Consider the following 25,068-nt stretch of genomic DNA (forward strand, 5'->3'; position numbering starts at 1 on the left):
GAGGCCAATGCTGAGCTGTTTTGAAAAAGGCACCCTAAAAGAAAAAAAATCAACTTGTTGGAAAGAGATGTCATTCTACATCTATCTTTTATTTCTACTCCCTGTTAATCAGCGTGTCTCTTTATCCCATCCCATGTGCGCACACGTACAAAACACATACACAATTTATTAGGGTGGCAAAGATTTGGTCACCAAACAATTTATTCTGACTCTGGCTTTGAATACAGATATACAAATGACAAAATTTAAAATAGCTTAAAAAGGCAAAAAATTGAATCAAGAATTATAAATAGTATTTAAAAGATCCTTATTATCATCGAAGTGGAAAAAACTGTTTGGTAGGAGAAAAAGCTGCTGTAACCTTATGACTTGAAAAAGATACCCCACACAAATTAATTTCACAGCAAGACACCTAAAAACATGTCACCCAATAATCTAATTTGTAGTTTTACATTTGATATTCCCTCTTTTTGAAATACCTTATAAAAATAAAATGCCTTCTCTGTCAATTTTGTCTTGTCACTTGCTTACAGTTGACTTTTTCCAGTGATTGAATGCAACTAAAATTAGCACTCAGCAATGAACACCAGCTTATACAATTAATTATACCAGAACATTTCCATGCTCTGGTACCATTCCTGATATCAGTGCAGCTCTGGGATAGAGGGCCTGATCCTGTTTCCACTGAAGTCAAGGGCAAAACTCCCATAAACTTCAACAAGAGTAAGCTGGGGTCCACTGTATTAACTGCTATGATAAAGCCAGCAGAGGAACTTTACATATTTTGTAGAGTCCCCCCAAAACAATGGTCTTTTTCATTTTAACTCTCAGCAATTAGAAGCTGGATATATTGAATGAATACAAAACCCAGCCATCAAGAGATTGATTTAAATTGCAGGAAAGGGAGTTAAGATCACCTGTGGTCGAACCCAAGCTCTGACACTGACAGTTTGCCTTGGATAAGGTGATAAACCTCTGTCTCAATTTCCTCGTCTATAAAATCGGTTAATACTTCACTTTAATACTTACCTAACTCAAAGGGCTGTTCTGAAGACTGATGTTTGTAAAACCCTTTGCTGCCCCAAATAGCCAATTTTTGTTTATTTTCAGAGCAAACAATAGGCAGGACTAATAAGCTGGCCATGACAACAGGTATTTTTATATTTGAGATACCATAGTGATACGTGTGATGTAAAAACGTAGGTTGATTTATAACAGCAATAACCTACTGCATTTTTATAGTGTTTTTCATCCTGAAGGATCTCAAAGTGCATCACAAAGGACACCACTGATCTTGTAATGGATCTAATTTACCTTGATTTCAGTAAGGCATTTGATACAGTTCCACATAGGGAAGCATTAGCTACATTGGAAAAGATGGGGATCAATATTAAAATTGAAAGGTGGATAAGGAACTGGTTAAAGGGGAGATGACAATGGGTCATACTGAAAAGTGAACTGTCAGGCTGGAGGGAGGTTACTAGTAGAGTTCCTCAGGGATCAGTTTTGGGACCAATCTTAATCTTTTTATTACTGACCTTGGCACAAAAAGTGGGAATGTGCTAATAAAGTTTGCGGATGACACAAAGCTGGGAGGTATTGCCAATACAGAGAAGGACTGGGATATCATACAGGAAGATCTGGATGACCTTGTAAACTGGAGTAATAATAACAGGATGAAATTTAAATAGTGAAAAGTGCAAGGTCATGCATTTAGGGATTAATAACAAGAATTATTGTTATAAACTGGGGACACATCAGTTGGAAGTAACAGAGGAGGAGAAGGACCTTGGAATATTGGCTGATCATAGGATGACTATGAGCCACCAATGTGATATGGCTGTGAAAAAAGCTAATGCAGTCTTGGGATGCATCAGGCCAGGTATTTCCAGTAGAGATAAGGAGGTGTTAGTACCGTTATACAAGGCACTGGTGAGACCTCATCTGGAATAGTGTGTGCAGTTCTGGTCTCCCATGTTTAAAAAGGATGAATTCAAACTGGAACAGGTACAGAGAAGGGTTACTAGGATGATCTGAGGAATGGAAAACCTGTCTTATGAAAGGAGACTCAAAATGCATGGCTTGTTTAGCCTAACCAAAAGAAGGCTGAGGGGAGATACGATTGCTCTCTATAAATATATCAGCGGGATAAATACCAGGGAGGGAGAGGAATTATTTAAGTTCAGTACCAATGTGGACACAAGAACAAATGGATATAAATTGGCCATCAGGAAGTTTAGACTTGAAATTAGATGAAGGTTTCTAACCATCAGAGGAGTGAAGTTCTGGAACAGCCTTCCAAGGGGAGCAGTGGGGGCAAAAGATATATCTGGCTTCAAGACTAAGCTTGATAAGTTTATGGAGGGGATGGTATAATGGGATAGCCTAATTTTGGCAATTAATTGGTGTTTGGCTATTAGTGGTAAATATGTCCAATGGCCTGTGATGGGATGTTCGATGGGGTGGGATCAGAGTTACTACAGAGAATTCTTTCCTGGGTGTCTGGCTGGTGAGTCTTGCCCACATGCTCAGGGTTTAGCTGATCGCCATATTTGGAGTCGGGAAGGAATTTTCCTCCAGGGCAGATTGGCAGAGGCCCTGGGGTTTTTTTGCCTTCCTCTGCAGCATGGGGCACGGGTCACTTGCTGGAAGATTCTCTGCACCTTGAAGTCTTTAAACCATGATTTGAGGACTTCAATGGCTCAGACATAGGTTTGATACAGGAGTGGGTGGGTGAGATTCTGTGACCTGCATTGTGCAGGAGGTCAGCCTAGATGATCATAATCTTCCCTTCTGACCTTAAAGTCTATGATTCTATGAAAACATTTTGAGGATGAAAAGCAATTGCAAATATTTCTACTTTCTATGTAGGTAACAAGTTTAAATGTAGGTCAAATTTTAGCCATTCATACTTTGGCAGTGTTTCTGACGTATAGAAATAGATTGTGAATGATCAGTTAAAATACTTTTAGTAATAACAAATGTTGACAACTGGCAAGTATGTATTTAATCTCAAATTTTAAAGCAGCTTTTTAGTACTACATTGACAAAAGCTTAGAGGTTCAAGGCTCAACCAAACACTGACAGGACTAAATCAGAATCCTTCGCCACTACGGAATACCAACTGGCTGGGTTATAGAATCTGTTTGAATGAGATATTTTTTACCATTAATTTTAAATTATAAAGTAATTCCATATATTCCTGATTATGGACTATTTTTGCTTCTGTGTTTAGATTCATTATGTTTGTAAGTACAGCAGATTACTATATTTTATATATATATATATATATATATATATATATATATATACACACACACACACACACACACCCTAATGAATTTAATTGATAGAATAAATAGCCATGTAAAGAAATGTAAACTCCTCTCACAGCTCAGGAGAAGGAAATCCGGGAGTCCGCCACACTGAAATGAAGTTCAATGCCAACCAGCCAGATGCATGAGTCACAAACAGGTGTAACTGTGATTGTGATAGCTGCGGTAACAGTCCAGTACTTAAAATTTGTCAGAAGGTGCGCTTGTGCATTTGTTACACAGTGTGGCCCTGATCCAGCAAAGCACTTAAACATATGCTCAATTAAGCATGTGAGTGTAGCCTGGTACTGCTAGAAATATTTAAACAGGCAAAACTCTTATCTGAAATGATCATGGGAGGGAAATAACTAATAAGAATACTGCTTTCCAGACAGTCATTACCCTGGAAATGGCCTTTTGCAACCCTATTATAACCCCAGTGAGAAATCTGGTTTCCACTCACACCACAGTCTACACCCTAAGAGGCCTCAGTTTCCTCTAAGCATTTCAATATAAAATATAGGCCCTGAGTAGAGAAAACAACTGAACCTCTGTGTGGGAAATATAGGAAAATACTGCTATATTGCAATCCTTTCTACAATTCTCGGAACATCACAGTAAAGAACACACTCAATGAAGGGGGCTGGGGGAGAAGAGTCAAATCAGTATTTAAGGTTTGGCATCTGGAGTAAGTTACAGTACAACCATAACGGCAGCAAAATAATCTAGGATTTTAAAATACTTTGATATTAGCAAGAGAGATTCTCTCCATCACCCACCATTGGCACTGACTAATGGAAAGAAAACATACATTTAAATAACCAGCTTCATAATTTACAGCTTATAGGAACATGGGAAGCGTATTTTAACACCTGATTTTTTCCAGCACTATAATATTGTAATAATGTCACCATGTAACAAATATTGTGTTCTACCATAAAATATCAGCAATCACTCCCAGATTTTAACACATTAGACCAGTAAAGAAATATAGCTAAAACCAAAGCTTACAAAAAAGCGTAAGTATAAACTTCATATAGTTCACTGTTTGTTTGCAAACATATCCTACTAGTTATCAGTCTAGAAGGGAAAAAGAAAAAAAAAAGGCCTACATTGCTGGTTAGACTGCAGGCAACAAGGTGCCACAATACAGAGCAGCTGATCCCTTCACTTCAGAGATGGAGCCCATCACACTCCATGATGCTTTAATCCTTTCTCAGCAAGAGATTAAAGAGCACAGACCCAAACTTCAGTTTCATTCCCTCATCAGACAGTCAAGGGACAGGGAGGGTTGGATACAAATGAGAAAAACAGTACAAGATAAATCACTTTACTCAACACTGTACTACTTAAGGGAAAATAGACTTGCAAAGAACAACAACCCTTTTCCCTATGCAGATCATCATTGTATATGTCTTAAAAATTGTTATATTACACTAAAACAACCAATTCTGCAAATATAACATACATTCACCGATGCCCACATCCATGATCAAAAAACCCTACAACAGATGTGGGCAACCTACGGCCTGCGGGCCACCTCCAGCCCGGCCCCTGAGCTCCTGCCGGGAAGCCAAGTCCCTGGCCCCTCCCCCTCAGCCACATGGGCTGTGCTCTGACCTGCCACTGGGCAGCGTGGGGAGCGCAGCTGGCTTTGGCCAGGTGTCACGGCTGCGAGCTCCTGCAGCTGGTAAGGGGGCAGGGAGGTTGGGTAAGGGAGTGGGGGATCCTGGGGGGCAATCAGGAAGGAGGGGGCGGTTTGATGGGGCAGAGGTTCTGGGGGGGCAATCAGGGGATGGGGAACAGGGAGGCTTGGGAGTGAGAGACCCGGGGGGCCTGTTAGGGGGCGGGGGATGTGGATAGGGGTCGGGAGGGCAGTCAAGGGACAGGGAGGGTTGGATAAGGGGGTGGGATCCCAGGGGGCAGTTAGGGGCGGGGGGTCCTGGGAGGGGGTGGTCAGGGGACGAGGAGCAGAGGGTGGTTGGGAGTCCCGTGGGGGGCTGTCAGGGGGTGGGGGTGTGGATAGGGGTCGGGGCAGTCAGGGGGGTTGGATAGGTGGCGGGGATCCTGGGAGAGGGCGGTTAGGGGGGTTGGATGAGTTAGCAGTTCTGAAGGGGGCAGTCAGGGCCGGGAAGTGGGAGGGGGCGGATAGGGGGCAGGGGCCAGGCTGTACGGGGAGGCACAGCCTTCCCTACCCGGCCCTCCATACAGTTGCGCAACCCCGATGTGGCCCTCGGGCCAAAAAGTTTGCCCACCCCTGCCCTACAAGCATATGTTGAAAAGGCAGGGACAGATTTTCTAAAAACTTTATGGTCCAAGATCAGCAGAAATGTTTCTTTTTGTAAAATTCCAATGGAATTTTTTTTTATAATTCACATAACCACCATTCCCAGGGATCATTTCCAGAAGTCACATTACATAGTTGTGCCAGTTCACAAAGTGACTAGAAATCAACCATAAATAAACGTGTATCTGACTAGTTTGTCTTTGTCCAAGCTGAGTGAAATGCGAAAAGTTATCACAATTGATTCTGAAGGTTTAAGTTAGATTCTGAAAAATCTTTGAACTTTAATAAAAGTAGGACTTGATCTTCCAAAGTGCTGCATACCTTCAGCTCTGATTGAAATCAAATCAAAAGGAGCTCAGGGCACTTAGCATCTCGTAAGAAACACTCAATACCTTGCAGGACCAATCACCTATACATTAACAACATAGTTTAAAAATCATGCCTAGAAAATAACTGTGTCCCTTTAAACTTAAAACAAAGACTTGCACAAGAAGCAACACATTTTTAATCCAGCCAAAATTTTACTGTAAAGGCTTTCTTTCCTTGGTTTTGTGCAAAAGGTTTTGGTAGTTGCTAGGGTATGCTATGGATTTAATAAGCTTTTCCTTTCCATCTCTGGGTGCTGGAGGCTGGTACAAAGCCTTCAGTGGAGTTCAATGGCTTGTTCTCTTGTTTCTTTTCTCATGATCCATTCAAATGGAAAGTTAAGTTTCCAATTTGAATTGATAGGTGCTTGTTTTCCATTGGTTGATATCTGCATTGAGCATGGTGCGCTCTGTGAAAGTAACATGTCCTTCCGCATCAATGAGAATGACTGTGTTAGTCCTGAAAGAAAATAGGGAAGAAAAAAATTTTAAACTTCGTTTTTGTCTAACCATTTGCACAATACTACTTTAATCTAAATTTTTCTATTAATTTCGCTTGACCACAATAGCATCACATAGAAATAGGTCTGAAAAACGCCAATAAAATCTCAGATTTGAAGAAGGATTAACTTGGGTTCCCACCATGTTCCACTGAATCAAACTCTGTCCTATCTTGCTTCACTGCTGCACTTATTAAGGTAACAACCACACAAAGCTTTAGGCTGATGGATAAGAAGAATAAAGAGCAGAGAAGACTAATGATAGTCTTTTTAATTGCTGAATATGTTCAAGTCAGTTCTAGCCTGAAAATAAATTTTATCTGGCAGCATTTAGTTGTCATGAATATTATCAGACACATATATCCTTGCTGATTATTTATATTAACTCACTTCTGCATTCTTCCCTTTTGTATCAAATGCCCATACAAATCTCCTCAGCCTTATTACTCACCAGCCCAGAATACCACTAATCACCATCTGAGGACACAAGTTCATACAAAGAACCTCTCCATTTCTCCCCTGAGGAGCACAATATCTCCAAAGAGCAATTTCTGAACATTGAGCTGCAAGTCTGCTCACATACAGATGTAAAACTGCTATGTGTAACTCCACCGACTTCAGTGCAACTACTTCTGATTTACACATCAAAAAAATCAGGCTTGGTGTGTGAAGGCGTGAGAACTTGCAGTCCACTTTAGCCTTGATTACCAGCACTAATTAGTACAGCCATAAATCACAGATGTTCAGGAACACTTATGGACTGGTCAACTGTCCCTTATTTCAAACCCAAGTTTACCTCTGTTTTACATTAATTGCATTTTCACACAGGCAATTTAGTCTACCAATTAACTCAAAGGACTGGCAGTCCACACTTCTGAGTTCCACGCCTAATGCTACCACTAATTCTGTGGCATGGGTCAAATTACCCCTGCTCACCCATCTGCAAAATGGGTACAACTGCCTGAATGGGATGTTGTGAGGCCTAATGTTTATGAAGAGCTTGGAGATTGCTGGATGAGATGACCTGTGTAGTATTAATTAGAACTGAAGTCCTAAATAAAGAAACAGCAATGGTAAAAAATAGTTTAGACTAGTTCTGCTTACATATCATTATATGTTTGCCACACTCTTCCTATTTTGTCGTATATTGGGCGTTTATTCCACTTTGACTCCCATGTTCAGAACCATTAATTGTGAACGGTGTGACTCCATGTGTTCTCTCCTAAGGCTAGTGATGTGTTCAGATACTGCAATGGTCATGCACTTTGTCAACAGCAACTTCTCAACATATGTGAATAATAAATCCAACAAAGATGAAAATGCATCTGATATTTTCACGCAAGACAACTCAGTGTCTGGGATAACTAAACCAGCAAGTTTGAGGATTTAAGTTGCCCTATGCTGAGAGTTGGGAAATACTAGACCTGGCATGGTGAACTATAGTGACTAATGTATTGGGAATAGGTCAAAACTATGTTTAAATATTTAGTCCATGAACATCCGGTGCCATTTCTCCTTTCCCTAAAATTGGCAGAGTACAACCAGTGAAACACAAAAACAAGTATTTTCCTCCATTATTCCTTCAGGACTTTAGTGCCCAGTACATAAATAAACTGGTCATGTTTCTGCATGTATTTTATTACACATCAAAGCAGTGCTCTGCATTTTGCAATGGCTTCTCAGTCAGATCTCTCCAAATCTGTTTAAAGGTTCTGATGTTATTTTTTAACCCCCCCCCAGGAAATGAGGACCAGCCATTTCGGAGACTACCTCTCACTCATTTATTCACTAAGAAAGCTAGAGCAATGGAAATGCCATGACTGACTGAGCCAGTGATTGTGGGGAAGCCAGTTTATTCTCCCTGGCAGACCCTTAGCTGAGTAATTCTCTGCCTCCAGGAATCGGCTGAGCCATAACCTTGCCATCTTCAGCAAGGTGCAAGATACGTATCGTGCAAGCCTTCTCATAACAATAACTGATTCACAATGTTTACTAAAACAACAAGGAGTCTGGTGGCACCTTAAAGACTAACAGATTTATTTGGGCCACCAGACTCCTTGTTGTTTTTGTAGATACAGACTAACACGGCTACCCCCTGATACTTGACACAATGTTTACTGCTTTCTTCCTGGAGAGAGAAAGTGAAAATACCTCACTTAAGAAAGCAAGCACAAATTAGGAGAAGATAGAGGAGACCAGGATTCTGCTGATCATAATAATTCTTACTCTGTGAATATGGCACCTAGCTATTATAGTGATTGGACTACAATAAATCCATAATATAGTTAGGCATACAATATAAATTTTTATTTTAGAATCAAGTCTATTTCTCCACTTACTTCGGTAGAAGAGACAAATAAAAAGGGTTATATTCTTCCATACAGCGCTATGTTTACTTCATGTTTGGAATCAGAAGTTCAGGCGGATCAGTATAATGTACTAATACTTTCTGATGTCCAATATAACTCATCACTTGCTAGCAGATCTGTCACTTTGCTGATATGCCGGCTCATGGAGCTGAGCAGAGCAGCAATAGGCAACGCTGAGATAAGTAGAGCAGGGTAAAATCTTTCAGGTCAGTAGTTTACTTGCCAAAAAATGGAGTTCTGGGTTGACCAAAATTACTCGCAAATTCAGGTTGAAGTCAGCAATTGTTTTCAGCTGAAAGTATATAATTTTTTCCCCCAAAAAGAGTCGAAATACTTTGTTTCAACATTTTCAAAATGAATATTTTGACTTGGTTTTGAAACGATGTTTCTTTTCCAAATTTAGCTAGATTTAAACAAAAAATGGTAAAAATACCCCAAATCAAAATAAAACCAAAAATGATTTTTTGTTTTGGTTAAATGATTCATTTAGGTAAGAAACATTAAAAAAAAAATCTGTTTTGGGTCCATCTGAAACAAGCCCCCCCAATTTTTTTTTTTGGTTCAGCCACCAAACTGAAAGAAAAATCCCAAACTTTCTGAAGCTGGTGTTCTGAACAGGAAGAGGTGTGATAGTTAAAAAAAAAAAAAAAAAAAAAAGCATTTTTGAAAGGGTAAAGCTACTTAACTTTAAGGAAGTTATAGCTAGCATCATTAGTAAGTGTGACAAATTGTAAAGCAGGTACTGACAGGCATTTCAAGCAATGTCTGAGACACAAAGCTAAGGAAGATCACAATAGAAGAAGATAATCTATGGATTACAAGTGATTAAACTTATGCATAGATATTAAATTCACTGAACAAACCCACTTTATGGTCTAGAATGTTAAATTTTATGGCAGCATTTGACTTTAGATATATGTCTTGATACAACAGTTGTCTATTTTGCCTTGAAGTATTTATTTTACCTTGTTCCATATCCCGGGCAACGAACACACAAAGCTGCATATTCGTTCAGTACATGTTGCACATGCTCCTTTCCTTGATCTTCCAAAGCGGGATCTGGTAGCTGACTGAAAAATAAATAGCGCTATTACTCTTACCCAGTATTAATACAAAACAAACCCTCCTACACTTACTAACTATAATCAACACACAGCTTGATGATAATGATAAAGAAAAGTCAAAATAAAATGTGATTTTTTAAAAAGAAACATGAAAAGAAGGGACCAAAGATAAAAAGGTTTGTCAGCTGTTTCCAAGAGAAAATTTCTCAAGGACTTAACCTTTCATTTCATCAGCTTTCTATTTATTAAATATTTTTAATTATTGTTGACAGTCTTTTTTCTTTCCTTGCTAGTCCTTCCTTTCTGTATTTGTAGTGTCTCCTGAAATAAAAGAATACCCCTTTTATTGTCAAGTAATTTAAAATACAAAGTGTAAAAAACAAGTATTATTCAAGATGGACTCATGGAGATTTCTTTTGTTTTGGACAGAAACCTGCCTGCAACTTCAAGACACATTTGGAGGAAATGGAAAATTATATTGCACAATGCTTAATAAATTTCCAAAGTAAACAAGTTTGCCATAGTAAAGTGTATTGTGATGGTAAGGTGGTATTGAGATCTGTAAACTGTAATTAATGAAACCTGAACACCCTACAGAGAAAGAGTCCAAGGTCACAGAGTCCATAGCAGAGCTGGGAATAATACCCAGATTTTCTGCCTTCCGTATATCGCTCATGATGTCAATGACTGACAAATCAAATTGAAATCTGTAAAGACAAACTTAAAATGCTATTTGCTGCACCCTATCGCTGTGTGTTTCTCTGCCTCTTCCATCCCCATCACTGCTCAAGTTTCTGCCTTCTACCATAGGCCAGCTTGTGTCAGTGTCTATCAAAATGAGACTAAGTTCAGCAGCCAGTTAGGCACTCGGAGCGCCAAAGAAGAGAGTGGAAGGAGACTGTGATTCAGTGCTGTTTTTCTAGAGTTTTTTCTGCTCCAGAAAGAGATGATGCAGTTTGACATGACTTTAGTTACTGCTATTGAAGCACAGTGTCCCAGATCACACTAGTTTTCTTTGGGGGATATAGCACAAAGTCAGACTGTTTACACAAATGGGAAGAGAGGGAGTCACTAAAAGGATATCATGCATGATACCAACAGAGGAAGAGATCCTGAGGTGGGCTTGTTGTGGGAATTAAATCTCATCCAATAAACCTATTAGATAGCTCACAGAATTAATGCTTATGAAGTGCCAAATATTTCATATGAAAGATATCTTTAGTTCTTAATTCCTATTGGCTGCTTTGAAAAAATCTCAGCCATTTATTTTAAAGTTTTGAACTTTAAAGTTACCTTTAAGCCACTCCCTTTTTGGAACCAAAGTGATACTCTTGATGTCTATTAGCACAACTGCAAGATCTTGGGTGCATGTGCATTTGAGTTGTGCAGTACCCTACAGGTTGGCTGTCTTACTGCTAAATTGCCCCAATAAATTTGTTAGTCTCTAAGATGCCACAAGGACTCATTTTTTTTTCTAAATTAACAGTACAGCACAGCAAGTTTTTTTAATCACATCAGTGTTTTTCGTTTGTAATATCGAATGCATAGTAAAAATAGCGGAACAGATGCACAACTTAACACTCAGTTCAGTTTTCTAAAGCCCTCATCTTGTCATGAGAAATTTTTCACTTCTTTTGAAGCTTTGAAAATACCACACAAACATACACAAACTTAGGACTTATCTATACACAGAAATTTACCAAAATAGCTATTCCAGAATAAGAGTGTTCACATGAACTAATTGTTTTGCAATAGCTATTTTAGTAAATTTCAAATTGTAAAACATACCAGATTAAGCTGACAAAAGACAGAGAACTTCAAGTCTGCATTCACGAAAATGCACGTTATTCAAGTGGAGGTAGGTGTTTGTGTAAGATAACTGCTATGGTCCTATCGAAGGGCTTGGACTAGTGTTTTATGCAAACTCACATATTGTACCTATAGGCCAAAATCAGGCTGTATTTACTACATGTGTGTCAACAGAGGCAGCTAAACAGTGTCACTACTGACCCTTGTCCTGAGCCATCCCAAACCTGTGGCTCGAGCTAGGGTAACATCTGGGATCAGGAGTTATGGTAAGCATGTTTTAGTTTATCATGACTTATCCTTTCTATATATTGCACGCTCTACTCCTACCTTGGCAGGAGTAATCTTTAAGGAATAAGGTACTGATAAGTCAGAATACAGATCCACACTAATGCTGCTTTTGCAGTGATAATGTCATGTAGGTCTGTATCTGCCTTCAACACACACAAAATCAAATCAGTAGGGCTGAAATTTGTTCCAAGGGGGAAGGGAAGTATATTATTTTACTTTTACTTGGCTTTGGTTAAATATAAGCTGAAGCTTTAGCATTACTTTAACACAGCTTTTGTAGGTGAGTTTTAAAATGTTTGTACTTCATGTTAAGTAAAATGTGGGTTATGTTCTTACGGGTCTTGATTCTTCAGCACTTTAATGAGCTCCTGCACCAGGTCTTCTTTGGCAAGGTCCTGACTTTGCTTGATCACCTCTGTGAAAAGCTGCTTTCCATACTCAAGTTTCTTCCATGGTGTATCCAACAGAGAATTACTCAATCCATAGATTCCTGAATATTGAAATTAATAAATAATAATAAAAACTTGGGGGCAGGTGAGAAAATGTTTGTGTTAAGTATTTCTCTGGGGTGAAAAAGTTAACATATATGCAACACAGCCAAAAATGTAACATTGCCTCAACCTTCAGGGTTTGAAGGAGAAAATAAATCAAGCAAAACTCATCATAGAGCTTTTGTCATCTTTTCTCAGGAAAATTTGCTTATCTTTAGCACTTACTCCATTCCGACCTGCCCTCCCACCATTTCTGCCTCTAATACCGTAGAAGGCATTAACCCATGTGGGAAAGAGAAACGTAGTATTCTAATAAAAAAAATAATCAGTTAATGTAAAGTCTCATTTCCAGATGCTTAACTCTTCATAAAAAAAACTATTTGTCTTTGTTTTGGAACATAAAATTTTAGTCTGGCAGTTTTACTGAAAAAAAGCTATGGATCATCACACTAAGGGTACTAAATATTAACTGAATCACAGGATTTTGCCACAGCTATTAATGAAACGTAGGTTGAGATGTGAAATCAGGTGCAATTTCAAGAAAAGCTTTTTTCAGGAGGAAGACATTGAAATGGAAGTACTAGTATACTATATAACCTAAATTTGAAAGAAAAAAAAAACAAAAAAAACCCAAACAAACAAAACAAAACAAAAACACACCTCATAACTGACACTGCAGTTACTTCACAAAAATAAAACCAACAATACTTCCAGCTTTGAACTCCATCAAATAAATGGTACAAAGAATCATTAACAAGAGGCTATATGTTAACTGTTTTAGATTTAAAAAGTCTCATGCATTCACAGTAAAATCCCTATGGATCACTTCCAGGAGCATTCTATCTCTATAGCTGCTAGTACATTTTCAGGAGAACAGAACCTTAGAAAGGATTTTCTGGTGATTTACAGTTATCTCGTACAGATTTCATCACTTTTAATCTCATTCAAATGATTCCCTAGCTAATCTTTATAATTAGATATGCTATAAAACGTATGTCCTGGTACTAGGTAGGAGATTGGAGCTCTCCTAGCACACATTAGGGTATGGTTATGTATTCCACAGTGTTAAAATGAAGTGATTTTATTTGTTTCTCAGTTTTATTCTAATCCTCATCTGCAGCAATTACTATAAACCTCTGGTTTGGTAATTTATGGCAAGGTATCTTTAGAATTACTTAGTACATTTTGCAATCTAGTCTATCCCAGTTATTCCTTTTAATCACCTAATTCACTTTTCTCTCTGATATGACTCTTGAATAATACTGCACTCACTGATGACAGCAGGGAAGTTTCTCCTCAATGGTGCCCTACATTTCCTGGCAACAATCCAAGAGACTAAGCACTGGCTGAACAACGTAAAGATCCTCCCAAACTCAGCTCTCCCTTAGGAGGCCAGATCTACCGAGAATGAATTCTTTGTTGATATGTGGAGATCAGGAATAGCTCTGCTACTTTCTGCAGATACCTGGGTTTTGTAATGCAATTATTTTTTAAATCGCAACATGAATAAAAGTTGCTAGTCTTTCAGAACACTATTAACACACACACACACACACACACACACACACGACAGTCTATTAAAATGTCAAGTCCCCACTTTGTTACTGGCAGGTTACCCCAGATTCTGAAGCGGTTTATCAAAGAAATGGAAGAGATTATATATACATTTTACCCATGCTATCATCCTGGGTTGCTTTCTTTCTACACGCTAACTTTTTCCTGTCAACAGCTGCCACTATGACAGTTATGCTTTCATCTGGAAGAGCATGCCAGAGATTGGCACAGAGGGATTACACAGAATGCAACAAAAGCAGTCACCGGAGACCATATCACCTCCACACTACACATAATATCCATGTGCTCCAGGACTAAGACATCCAGTTCTCTCCCCAAACAGCATGACTGCCACCCTGCCTGACTGTTTTTATTATGATTAATGATTAAATTTTGTGCTCCTGAAGGCAGGGGCTTGACGTATAGCAAAGGCAGGCATGGCAGATGCTTTTCCAAATCCTGGCCTGCAACAGTTTTGTTAATCTGGTTCTGGGTTCCTCTTGTGCAGAGCATGCCAAACATTCTGAACTGTGTCAAACTAGATGGTGGTCATGCAGCGTGAAAGATATATGGGCAAGCAGGTTGCCAGCAAATTTGTTTGTACAAATCTTTATTTAAAAAGTTTAGAAATTATCAGCCCTTTTTGTTGCTGTTCAAGAGGACGTGTTTTAAAGGAGTTATAATTCCCATTTTAACTATTTGCTTACTAAGAGTATCCCATTAACCTTATGAAAGGCAAAATAAAGATGCCATTAGCATTAAACAAAACACAGAGTAAACTGTTATTAAAAGCTACATTGTTCAGAATGTTTTATTTATTTTTGACCATTTAAAAAAAAATTCAGCCTTTTGGTGTTGGAATTTTGGATTCATGTTTTGTAATGTTTACTCATGCAAGGATGAGTACATGTTCTTTCTGTTAACAAATCTAAGGATTCAAATAAAAAGAAATGTTATTTATGACATAATTGTTATGACAACATATGCCAAATTGGGGGAAAAAAAAAAAAAGAAAGAAAAAGGGGGGGGGATAAATGTGAGAATTAGCAATTAGAGAGTTAATTTTGAAGGTACTATACTAAAGGTGGGATTTTTCAAAAGTGCTCTGCATTTTCCTAACATACTGTTTCTTAGTACTTGTAGGGCCTTGAAGTCCTAGTCATGACCTAGGGCCACATTGTGCCAGGTGCTGTACAAACACAGAACAAAAAGACAGTCCCTGCCCCAAGAGCTTACAATCTAATTATAAAACAAAGAGATGGAGACTGGCAGGCCAAGTGGGGACTTCAAAGAAACAATGAGACACTGTTGTTCAGCATGATATGCAGTGGTCTCAGCACACCAGCAGCCTAATCATTGTCACGTTTTTTTGTAGGCATTGTGGCACAGAAGAGATTTAGGGGGATAATGATTTTGTAGATATTTATGGGGCACTCATTCCTCCCAAATGCAAGTAGCAGCTTGTTCGAAATTTAACAAGTGGGCGATGCAGGCTGGCATCGTAGGCCAATTGTAGGCATGGGTCAACATCTTGATAGTAAGTGAGAGACGATAGCTGATGTCAATAGGAGAAACTCTGCTTCCAATTGTCAGTGGGAGTATTACCATTGATTTCTATGAGAAGTTAAAGCTGAGTGCTTTTGAAAATATCACCCGTAAAGACATAGGCTTCAGTTCTGCAGTGATTTCCCATCAGCATGGGAAATAGCCCCACTGACTGCAGTGGGGCTCCACCTGCATAGAAAAAATTGTAGGACTGGGCCATAGCATGAACTTTTTATTAACTAATGCTTCATTTATGAGTTTTCACAAAAAGGATTTAAAATAAAAAATTTAAAACACAGAATGTGCCATAAAATTAAAAAAATGCAATTACTTAAATATGTATTATCCTCTCTGATTTTTCCTCTTTATAACTAAAAACTTAGAGCAAATAAACACACATTTCACTTTTTAAAAAAGGGCAACAATAATATTCACAACTTTATAAAATAAACCCACCAGCATTTAGGAAGATAGGTTCTGGTTCTCCTTTGTTTCCGTAGTAGCAAATTACATCTCCCTTGGTGGTGCTAAAAAAATAAAAATAAAATAAAAATAAATAATAAATAATAAATTTTTCTCCTTGTGAACTGACAACTCGTATCTTTGATTAAGTTATATTTTCTGCAACCTTCAACACAGCAAGACATTTTCCCTATTACTGCTATCTGGCTATACAGCTCAGAGATCAGTTGATTAGTTATAATCACCCTCCTTCCCTTTACAATCAGATGTGAAATACTCGCATCAATCTCACTTTTAAAAGTCATTGTAAAAAAACTAATAAAAACTACAAAAATACTGCACAGGATGCTTTGTAACTTGGCTTAGCGAGCAGTGTGCATATTCTAAATCAGTGGTTCTCAACCTCCATACCCCTGGAGGTACTCAAAGGTCTTCCACTGGATACATCAACTCATCTAGATATTTGCCTAGTTTTACAACAGGTTACATAAAGAGCACTAACGAAGTCAGTACAAACTAAAATTTCATACAATGACTTGTTTATACTGCTCTATATTCTATACACTGAAATGCAAGTACAATATTTATATTCCAATTGATTTATTTTTATAATTATATGGTAAAACCTAGAAAGTAAGCACTTTTTCAGTAATAGTGTGCTGTGACACTTTTGTATTTTTGTATGATTTTGTAAGCAAGTAGTTTTTAAGAGAGGTGAAACTTGGGGTATGCAAGACAAATCAGACTCCTGAAAGTAAAGATTCCATTACTTGATAAGTGTTTTGTTTGTTTTCTGGCTGCCTGACTTCAAAAGAACAATCCATTGAGGCAAACAGCAGCACTTTTCTATAATTTCATTTAAATCTCCAGTTTGTTCTAGAAAGCAGGTCACCGTGGGCCATTTGACAAGTCATTTTTATACCCCCTCATTAGAAATATGATAGGACATAATATTTGTCTCTTAAAAGAGAAATGCAGCTGCAGGCTCCTTTCAATGAAGTGCAGCTACTGGCTGTGTGAACTCTCTATATTTTTAATATCACTGGATGCACAGTTTTGTAGACATCGTGAAATAATGTCCAGACTAGAACTTTTCAGGGCAGTCCTACAACATAGCTAATGAGAACTCTTTTGCTGGGCAGGGCTGAGATCAGCATATTTATATAGAATTCGGGTCTGCCTGAACAAATCTGAGTTTTTAAATAGCCTAGCAGATGTTGGCAGCATGTCAAATTCAAGTCAAGTGACAAGGAAATCAGGCAAGTAATCAATTTTCAAGATTTGTATCTCTTATGGGGAAGGGAAGGAAAAAAAGATCGTAAACTGCCATTAGATTGTTCACTCTCAGCATCCTTCGTTCCTTCTGCTGACATGCAAAGGCAATTCCTCAAACTGCTATCAGTTTATTGGCCTGGACACAGCTATGAGATCATATCAAGCTGTATTTCACTCCAGTGATTTACTTCTTATTTACCATGAAAACAGGCATTACTCTAGTCACCAATAAATAAATTACAACTGTACTGGAGGCTTTAATTTATTATATACAAACCTCAGAAACGTTATCCCCTGAGACAGGTTCTCTTTTTGGATTAAGAACTTTCAGCAAAATTGAATATTGTATGAGTAGGAGGCAGTATAGTACAGCTGATGAACCATTTCTAGTTCCTTGTTTTTCCATCAGGTAAAAAGACAGGCACCAGTAGCTTAACAATGTCCCTCACCCACCGCCTGAAGTCGCATACGCCCTTTTTGGACACCATGTATTTAACCTTCAACAATGAAACTACAACCCTGATGAAGCTTGAAAAGCCAAATGGAATGCACAAGAAGTCACAAATAAACACCTTATGAAAGACCCAATGCAGACGATTCTTGGCTTTGATCTCCCAAGAAGTTCATGGGCAACCCTAAACTGTATCTGCATAAACCATGCCAGATGCAGATACTTGCTGCAAAAATGGAAAATTAAATACTCTCCAGTGCGCAACTGTGGTATCCCAGAATGAACCATGGAACATATATCAAATCAATGCTCAATTCACAAATACGAAGGAGGCATCACAGCAATACACTCGGCTATTCTAGACAAAATTATCTGGCTTAACCTAAATCTAAATGTAAAATTATAATTGTTGCTCTACATTTACAGCAGTCGTACGAAGAAGAAGAATCAGCATTTTTCTTTTCAACATTAAGATGCCAGTTCAAAACCAGCCCAGGCTGATAGGAAAAGAGTTGATATAGGCCAGGTCTACACTACCCCCCTAATTCGAACTAAGGTACGCAACTTCAGCTACGTGAATAACGTAGCTGAAGTTCGAAGTACCTTAGTTCGAATTAGTTCTAACTTACCTTGGTCCACACGCGGCAGGCAGGCTCCCCCGTCGACTCCGCGGTACTCCTCTCGGCGAGCTGGAGTACCGCAGTCGACGGCGAGCACTTCCGGGTTCGACTTATCGCGTCCAGACTAGACGCGATAAGTCGAACCCAGAAGTTCGATTTCCAGCCGTCGAACTAGCGGGTAAGTGTAGCCAAGGCCATAATCTCATGGCTGTTTGGGGATCACTCCAGTCCTCTACAGACAGATGTCTGCAACGCAAAGACATGACAACTGGGAGCCTCAACAGAGCACTGTCGATTGATCACTCCCTCACCTCTGTGGAAGCGCGGTTGCCACTTAAGCTGCACCCGTGCTGTGCATAAGGACTTTGCATGAAAAATGCTAGAAAAGATTAATGAATACATTGCTTGTAAAATGTGCCAGAGTGAAGTTTCTGTATTTTTCCATTTAAATTCAAACTTCACACTTTTCCATTTATAAATTAACATAGCTCTTTTCACAACTTATTCCCTGCTTACAGAGCCATTTGTTTAGTGGGAGGATATCTGAAGTCGGATCATCCCACAGCAGTTCTTTTTCCTTACTTTTATGGACAGAAAACATGCTTAAACCATATTAGGGAACTATGCTTTAGTTTAGGGAATCATGCATTAGGGCTTGTTTACAATTTGAAATTTACTAAAATAGCTATTGCAAAATAATTAGTTCATGTGAACACTCTTATTCTGGAATAGCTATTTTGGTAAATTTCTGTGTATAGATAAGTCCTAAGTTTGTGTATCTACCAGGAGTTAAATCATCACTCCAGTGTGGTTTTTTTCTGTCCATACAGGGAAGAATAAGTGATGTTATAACTTGACTTGGCCATAACCATAGACTCAAGTGTACTAGACGTTTCTGGGTAGTCTCCCATCATTTCACTACCATTGGTTGGATTAAAGCACAGTTCCTGGAGTCACATGATTACTTCAGAACCTTAGCTTTCATTTAAAAAAAGAAAACTCTTTCTAGCCCACATGGCTGTGAAGGAAAACCTTAAAAATGTGGAGAGTAAACCAAAGCAGTGATGACTCCCTAAGTCTGTAGAGAAGCATAAATTACTGCCATTCATCTTAACGGGTAAACTCAAATTTGTGCTCTGTCCTCCCTACACTCTCCAGCAACACCACTTCAGCAGAAAACTATGGAAAGAGGGCTCTCTACCACCACTCTTCATGTGTCAGTAGGGCCCTTACTACCACTCCAAGTCCTCTGCTAACTTGGGTAAGGGCGGAGTCCTTTTCTCTTGGACAGATTCTGGCCCACCTAAATAGAAATGATCTATAGTGTTGGGAGGCCTAGCCTGCCCAAAATGAGGTAGATAGGGCCACCACCAGCCCAGATGGTAGTTTGCGTGAATGATTCTCGCCACCCAGGGAGCAATGAGGACACAGTGTCCCCCCCACATTTGTGGTGTGCTTAGGTTTTCAAATAGTCTTAATCTGGTCACAACCACTGATGCAGCTCCATTAATAATAGTAATAACGATCCTTAGTATAGACTGGGCTCCTGTGTTTTTATCACTGTCACCTAACCCTGCTTAGAACAGTAGCAAAAATGCCATTGAAATTTAAGAACCCTAACGTAGACACAGCCCACCTTATACCAGGTTAATTTTGCAATATTGACATGACCAAAAAACCCCAAATCTAAAGTTTGAATCTGCTGTTATTTTACATGAAGAGTGGCTACAGAATGGTCTTCCTGGCTATTAGGAACAGAGAACTTTCTCGGGTTACAGCAACTTTAAATGTTATGGCCATCCTCAATATTGTCTCTAACTCTAGAGATTTTCCTTTTAATATATGGATTTCATTAAGTAACAAAATAGTAGGCTTTTAAATTACAATTCTAACAGAAGACATTCAAAATCTGCTGACAAAACCAGATGGAGTCAGAACTCCCTCTCCACTTACATTATTGACAGATAATACAAATAGCATTTATTTTCCTGACAGCAAACAGTTATGGGCAACTACTTCCAACTTAATAAGGCTTCTCTAGAATTGAACTCTAGGAAAGTTAATTAAAATTGAGCTCAATACTGTGTCCAACTGTATTGACATGACAGCACCCAGCACACTTTGCTTCTGGGTGCTGCGGTTATATAAATATTAAATACATGTTAATAGTAAGTTATTAAGTCTTCAAGTCCTAGCATATTATTAGATAAATTACTTTTGTTACCTGTTACTAATGACTTCAATACTGACAGCAACTTTGAAACTGTTGATATTACAGAAGTTTCTATGCATTCATATAAGGTTTGATCCAACTAACACCGAGACATGAAAAATTAGAATTCCTCTACTATGGTGATGGTCCCAATATGAAGTAACTAGCTCTATCCTATGGAGACCATTGTCAGGTCTCATCTGGAACATTTTATACCACATGACATTGAAGAGTTAAGAGTCCAGACTTACAAGATTAACTTGACGTATATAGGGATTGTTTTAAAAGGAAAGTCTTTAAGAGCTTAACATGTTTAACCTAAAAAACCTGCAAGAAAATAGACTTATGGTTTATAAACACCTCAATGGAAGTAGACCCCATAAGTAACTGGGTAGGAATCAGTTCATACTATGAGAGATGAAATAGGCCTAAGGTGAAATACAGATTAGATACCAGAAAGGGCTTTTATACTCACAGAAACACATTAAGTAACTTAGGGCTTGTCTACATTACCCACTGGATTACGGGCAGCAATCGATCCAGCGGGAGTCGATTTATCGCGTCTAGACTAGATGCGATAAATTGACCCCCGATGGATCGATCACTGCCCATCCAGCAGGTAATGTAGACAAGCCCATAGTGATATGCAACAGTGGAGGTCAGCAGTGTCACATTTCAATCTACACTATATGCTGCATCTAGTTATTAATATTTTGGGGACATTTGTTGAAAACTAGGCATTATTTTTGTGAGGCAAAGGATGGATTATAGGCTATGATTCGCCATGTTTCTCTTTCTAGGTTAGACACTATACAAGTAGTAAGAGGTTGCACTTAGTATTACCATGCACTAAAGTGTTTGAGGGATTCTGCAGAGGAAAAATCTCAATTACACTATGTGCTCCCACTACGAGACTATTTAAAAAAAACAACACTAATACCCTCAGTTAAGCCCTTCAATTACTCTTCCCCTAACTACTCCTCTGCCCTGTTCCTCTTTTACATCCTTCCCCGTTCTCTGACTACTGTCTCGTCTTCTTTGCTGACTCCCAACTCTGTGCCTTTGCTCATTGCCACTTATACTTGAGCATCCAGTTAATGTTTCTCCAAGTCTTCTTCCCCTTATCTTCTTGAGAAATCTAAAAATCCAAATATTCCATGACTTTCCAGCTAAAGACCATTATGGTGTATTATGTTATAACTCTGTTAACAACTTCGACTACTGTTCATCATATTTTTCCAACTATAGTACTACCCAAGTAACAACATGCATCTTGGGTCAAGTGCTTGAGCATAAAAGTTGCTCATTGCTACATTGTTTTCTTGAATTACAATGCTAATTTTAAAATTGAATCTCAGCTAAAAAAAGGTGCTTTTCACTTTTTGTCTTTTCAACTGCCAATCTCAGTGTTTTACAAAGTCACACATCATTATTTCCATGTTACAGGTGGGGAAACTGGGGCACAGCTAATTCAAGTTACTTTCCTATGCCCATGGCAGAGTTGAGACTAGAACTCAGAGCTCCCAAATCCCAGTTTACTGTTTAAAGCAGATATATCTAATAAAACTTAAAAAGATCAAATACATGGGCACCTCACAGATGATCAGGAACACTGGCAGGGGAGATCAACTGACAGACTTGAGCTAACAGCAATTTGGAGTGGGGGCAGGAAGAGGTTGGGGGGCAGGATGGAAAGAGGTGAGGGGTGGCTCGGGAAAAGGGCTGGAGTGGGTGCGAGGCCTGGAGTGGAGCAGTGATCAAGGACCCCTCGAGAACAGAGTAAGTCGGCGCCTATGGATGGGAAAGTCCTGGTTTGGGCTATATTGGAAGGATTTCAGATTGCCATTTTAGAAGAAATCAAAATAATCATGACTTAATTTGATCTACAGCCCAAGATTATTTGGTTTAATTTCGCCCGAAAAACAGATTTTCCCCCCATGCATTAGGAAGGCATCCATGACCTGTCCTGACTATCTTAATTCATCAAAATTATGGTTGCAAATTCAGTAAAGTTGTTAAAAAAAAAAAAAAAAAAAGTAATTTCTTCACCGAGGGATGTTAAGAAAAGGAAAAGGGAAATTGTAATCTACGGGGAATGCCTGTATTAGGAATATTCAGAGTAAAGGGGTTGAAGTAATGAGAGTGGTAAACAAGAGACATGATGGAAAAAAAGCTTTCTATTTATAATATAAAACATCCAGGGTTTTTGCTCCCCCTTCAACATATCTCCGATAAATATAAATCCTATTTATGGAATTTGGTGGAAGCCACAAAAGATTTTTCTTCGCCTTCTATTAGAGACACAATAATAAGGATAGACCTTAGAAAAAACTGTAAACTATTTTATGACCAACGGGTGTATGTGCATTGGCAATATCATTACTATTTTAAAAAAAGAAGCAACATGGTATTTGCCATGGGTTAGTGAAAGTTTTGCTGAAAACCAGAGCTGGAAGAATAGTTTATGATGAGTAACTTGATGAATTTCCTCTTGTTTCCTAGATGGCAATGAGATTCTCAAATTATAAATTAAGCAATTTTCATCTGTAGTTTGTCCATGAACAGTTGAACAAACAAGTAGTCAAGATTCACGCTGTTCTGACTCGACATATACATCTTTTAAAATTTTCTGAGTAGATGAGCTTAAGTAAAATCAAGTTACCTGTGCAAATATCTGAAGTCACGAATATTCACTTATTTTGCTGTTTCAGAGAACATTTCTGTCAGCACACTCGTTTGCAAGAATACTTGGAAAAAAAAAGAAAAGAAAGAAAACAACGGCCACAAATAGTCAAAGCACATGTTGTTTAAAAAGCAGATACAGGAACTGCTGAAGTGTTCTTTCAGGAGCTACACAGTGATGAACCTCTATTTTCTTCTCCTGTTACTAGCTCCTCTGATCACTTGCTAGGATATTTTGTAGATAAGCCAGATGGGCTCCGTGACAGCCTCTCTGGCTCCAAGTATGAGAGCCATCGGCTCCCAGATGATTTTGTACTGGTTGGAGTCGCTCTGCTTTCTGAGGATGGCTGTTTTATGGCTTCTCTGAAACCTTGATCCACATTACATTTGATTGTGTAAAGCAAGTAGCATATCTGAGCTGAGAAGACTTATGAGCATTATCAACAACCATCAGGCAAGAGGGAGAAAGTGTCCGCCATCTTTAAAAAAATCCAGTGGTCCCCATTTAGAGGGAAGGTGATTGGGAAGCTGCTGACCATTCACTTCCAGAAGCACTTGAACCCTGGCAACATCCTATGTAATTTCCAGCCTGGGCTTCTTCTGGGGAAGCATCTGTACTTGCTGGGACTACAAGTCATCATTTGTTAATTTTAGATTAGGGCCAGCTCACCATTTGGGCCAAACTAGACCTCAGCAGCTTTTGATATGACTGACCACATTCACTAAAAAAAAACAAAATCTAATGAACATTGTGGTGGGTCTGGAATTCACTCAAGTCATACCTAGAAGATTGGCTCCTGTCAGTCAATGATGACAAACAAGCATTTGCCATCACAGAGGAATTTGATTTATGGTGTTCCAAGGATCTCTCCTAACTCCTTAGAAGATGATTCAATACACATACTTAAACCTTGCAAGTGAAATCCTTTTCAACATGTGACAGGGTTATTAGTATTGATATATAACTCTTGCCTGATATATACTGCATGTTTATCTGCCTCCTGGATGAATGCTTGGATAGTATTGCCTGTTCTCAAGCCTGGGAAAATAGAATTCCTGCTTAGAAATTATTATGAAATTTCATGTCCCCAGCTACTGAGGAGAACGAATGGACGAGTCAAGTTTTATGGGGTTACTATCAAACACTCTTTCCATGGAAACCTCTCACCTGAATCAGACATCTACAAAGCATTTTGTACTCAGGTAAGGAATATGCAAAGGCTGAAGCCATATTTCTCTCAACTGTAATACCTATCCTCATGATCACAGGACCAGATTACTGCAAGTCCCTCCTAAAAAGACTCCCAGCAGTGCTTCCCGTTCAGCTTACATTAGCTCATTTGCGCACAACTTTGAGTGACTGATCATATTACATCCAACCTGCACTCTTGATATTGGCTGTCTTTAAGAAATGGATTGACTAAACTGACACTTTTTTAAAGCCCTTAACTATGCACGTTTACATCATACCTGAGACCTTCCTGTGAGTCTTACACTGAATGATACTTTATAGGGAACCTACCACCAGACCTTAGTTTGGCAGGCAATTGTAATATGGGTCTGACACACAAGTGCTGGTAGGTTACTAGTCTCCATTTCCTGACTCGAGTCACATGGCATGGCCCAGGATTTCAAAATGTTACACCTCCGACAGAATCCACTGGCTTTAGTCATTAGATCTTCCTTCTTCAATTGTTTAGAAAAAGGAATACTATAACATACCATTTAGTTTAGCTCTCATGTCACTAAAGTGATGTTTTATGAAAAAGCTGTTATTGCT

At 38.7% G+C, this 25,068-nt stretch overlaps 1 protein-coding gene across 6 annotated transcripts in view; it reads right to left on the reverse strand.

Moving 5' to 3' along the window:
• Window positions 1–5,353: 5,353 nt before the first annotated feature.
• TANGO2 (transport and golgi organization 2 homolog) overlaps window positions 5,354–25,068 on the reverse strand; it is a 79,278-nt gene continuing 59,563 nt past the window's right edge. For all 6 annotated transcript variants that reach the window (XM_034791117.1, XM_034791122.1, XM_034791118.1 and 3 more), the window contains 4 exons: window positions 16,043–16,113; window positions 12,333–12,486; window positions 9,801–9,905; window positions 5,354–6,426 (listed from right to left, as the gene is read on the reverse strand). In XM_034791117.1, the coding sequence (XP_034647008.1) occupies window positions 6,306–6,426; window positions 9,801–9,905; window positions 12,333–12,486; window positions 16,043–16,113 (451 nt within the window). In that variant the 3' untranslated portion in view covers window positions 5,354–6,305. The remainder of the gene's footprint in view (window positions 6,427–9,800; window positions 9,906–12,332; window positions 12,487–16,042; window positions 16,114–25,068) is intronic.

This window comes from Trachemys scripta, chromosome 15 (genome assembly GCF_013100865.1).
Source record: "Trachemys scripta elegans isolate TJP31775 chromosome 15, CAS_Tse_1.0, whole genome shotgun sequence".
Taxonomy (NCBI): Eukaryota; Metazoa; Chordata; order Testudines; family Emydidae; genus Trachemys; species Trachemys scripta.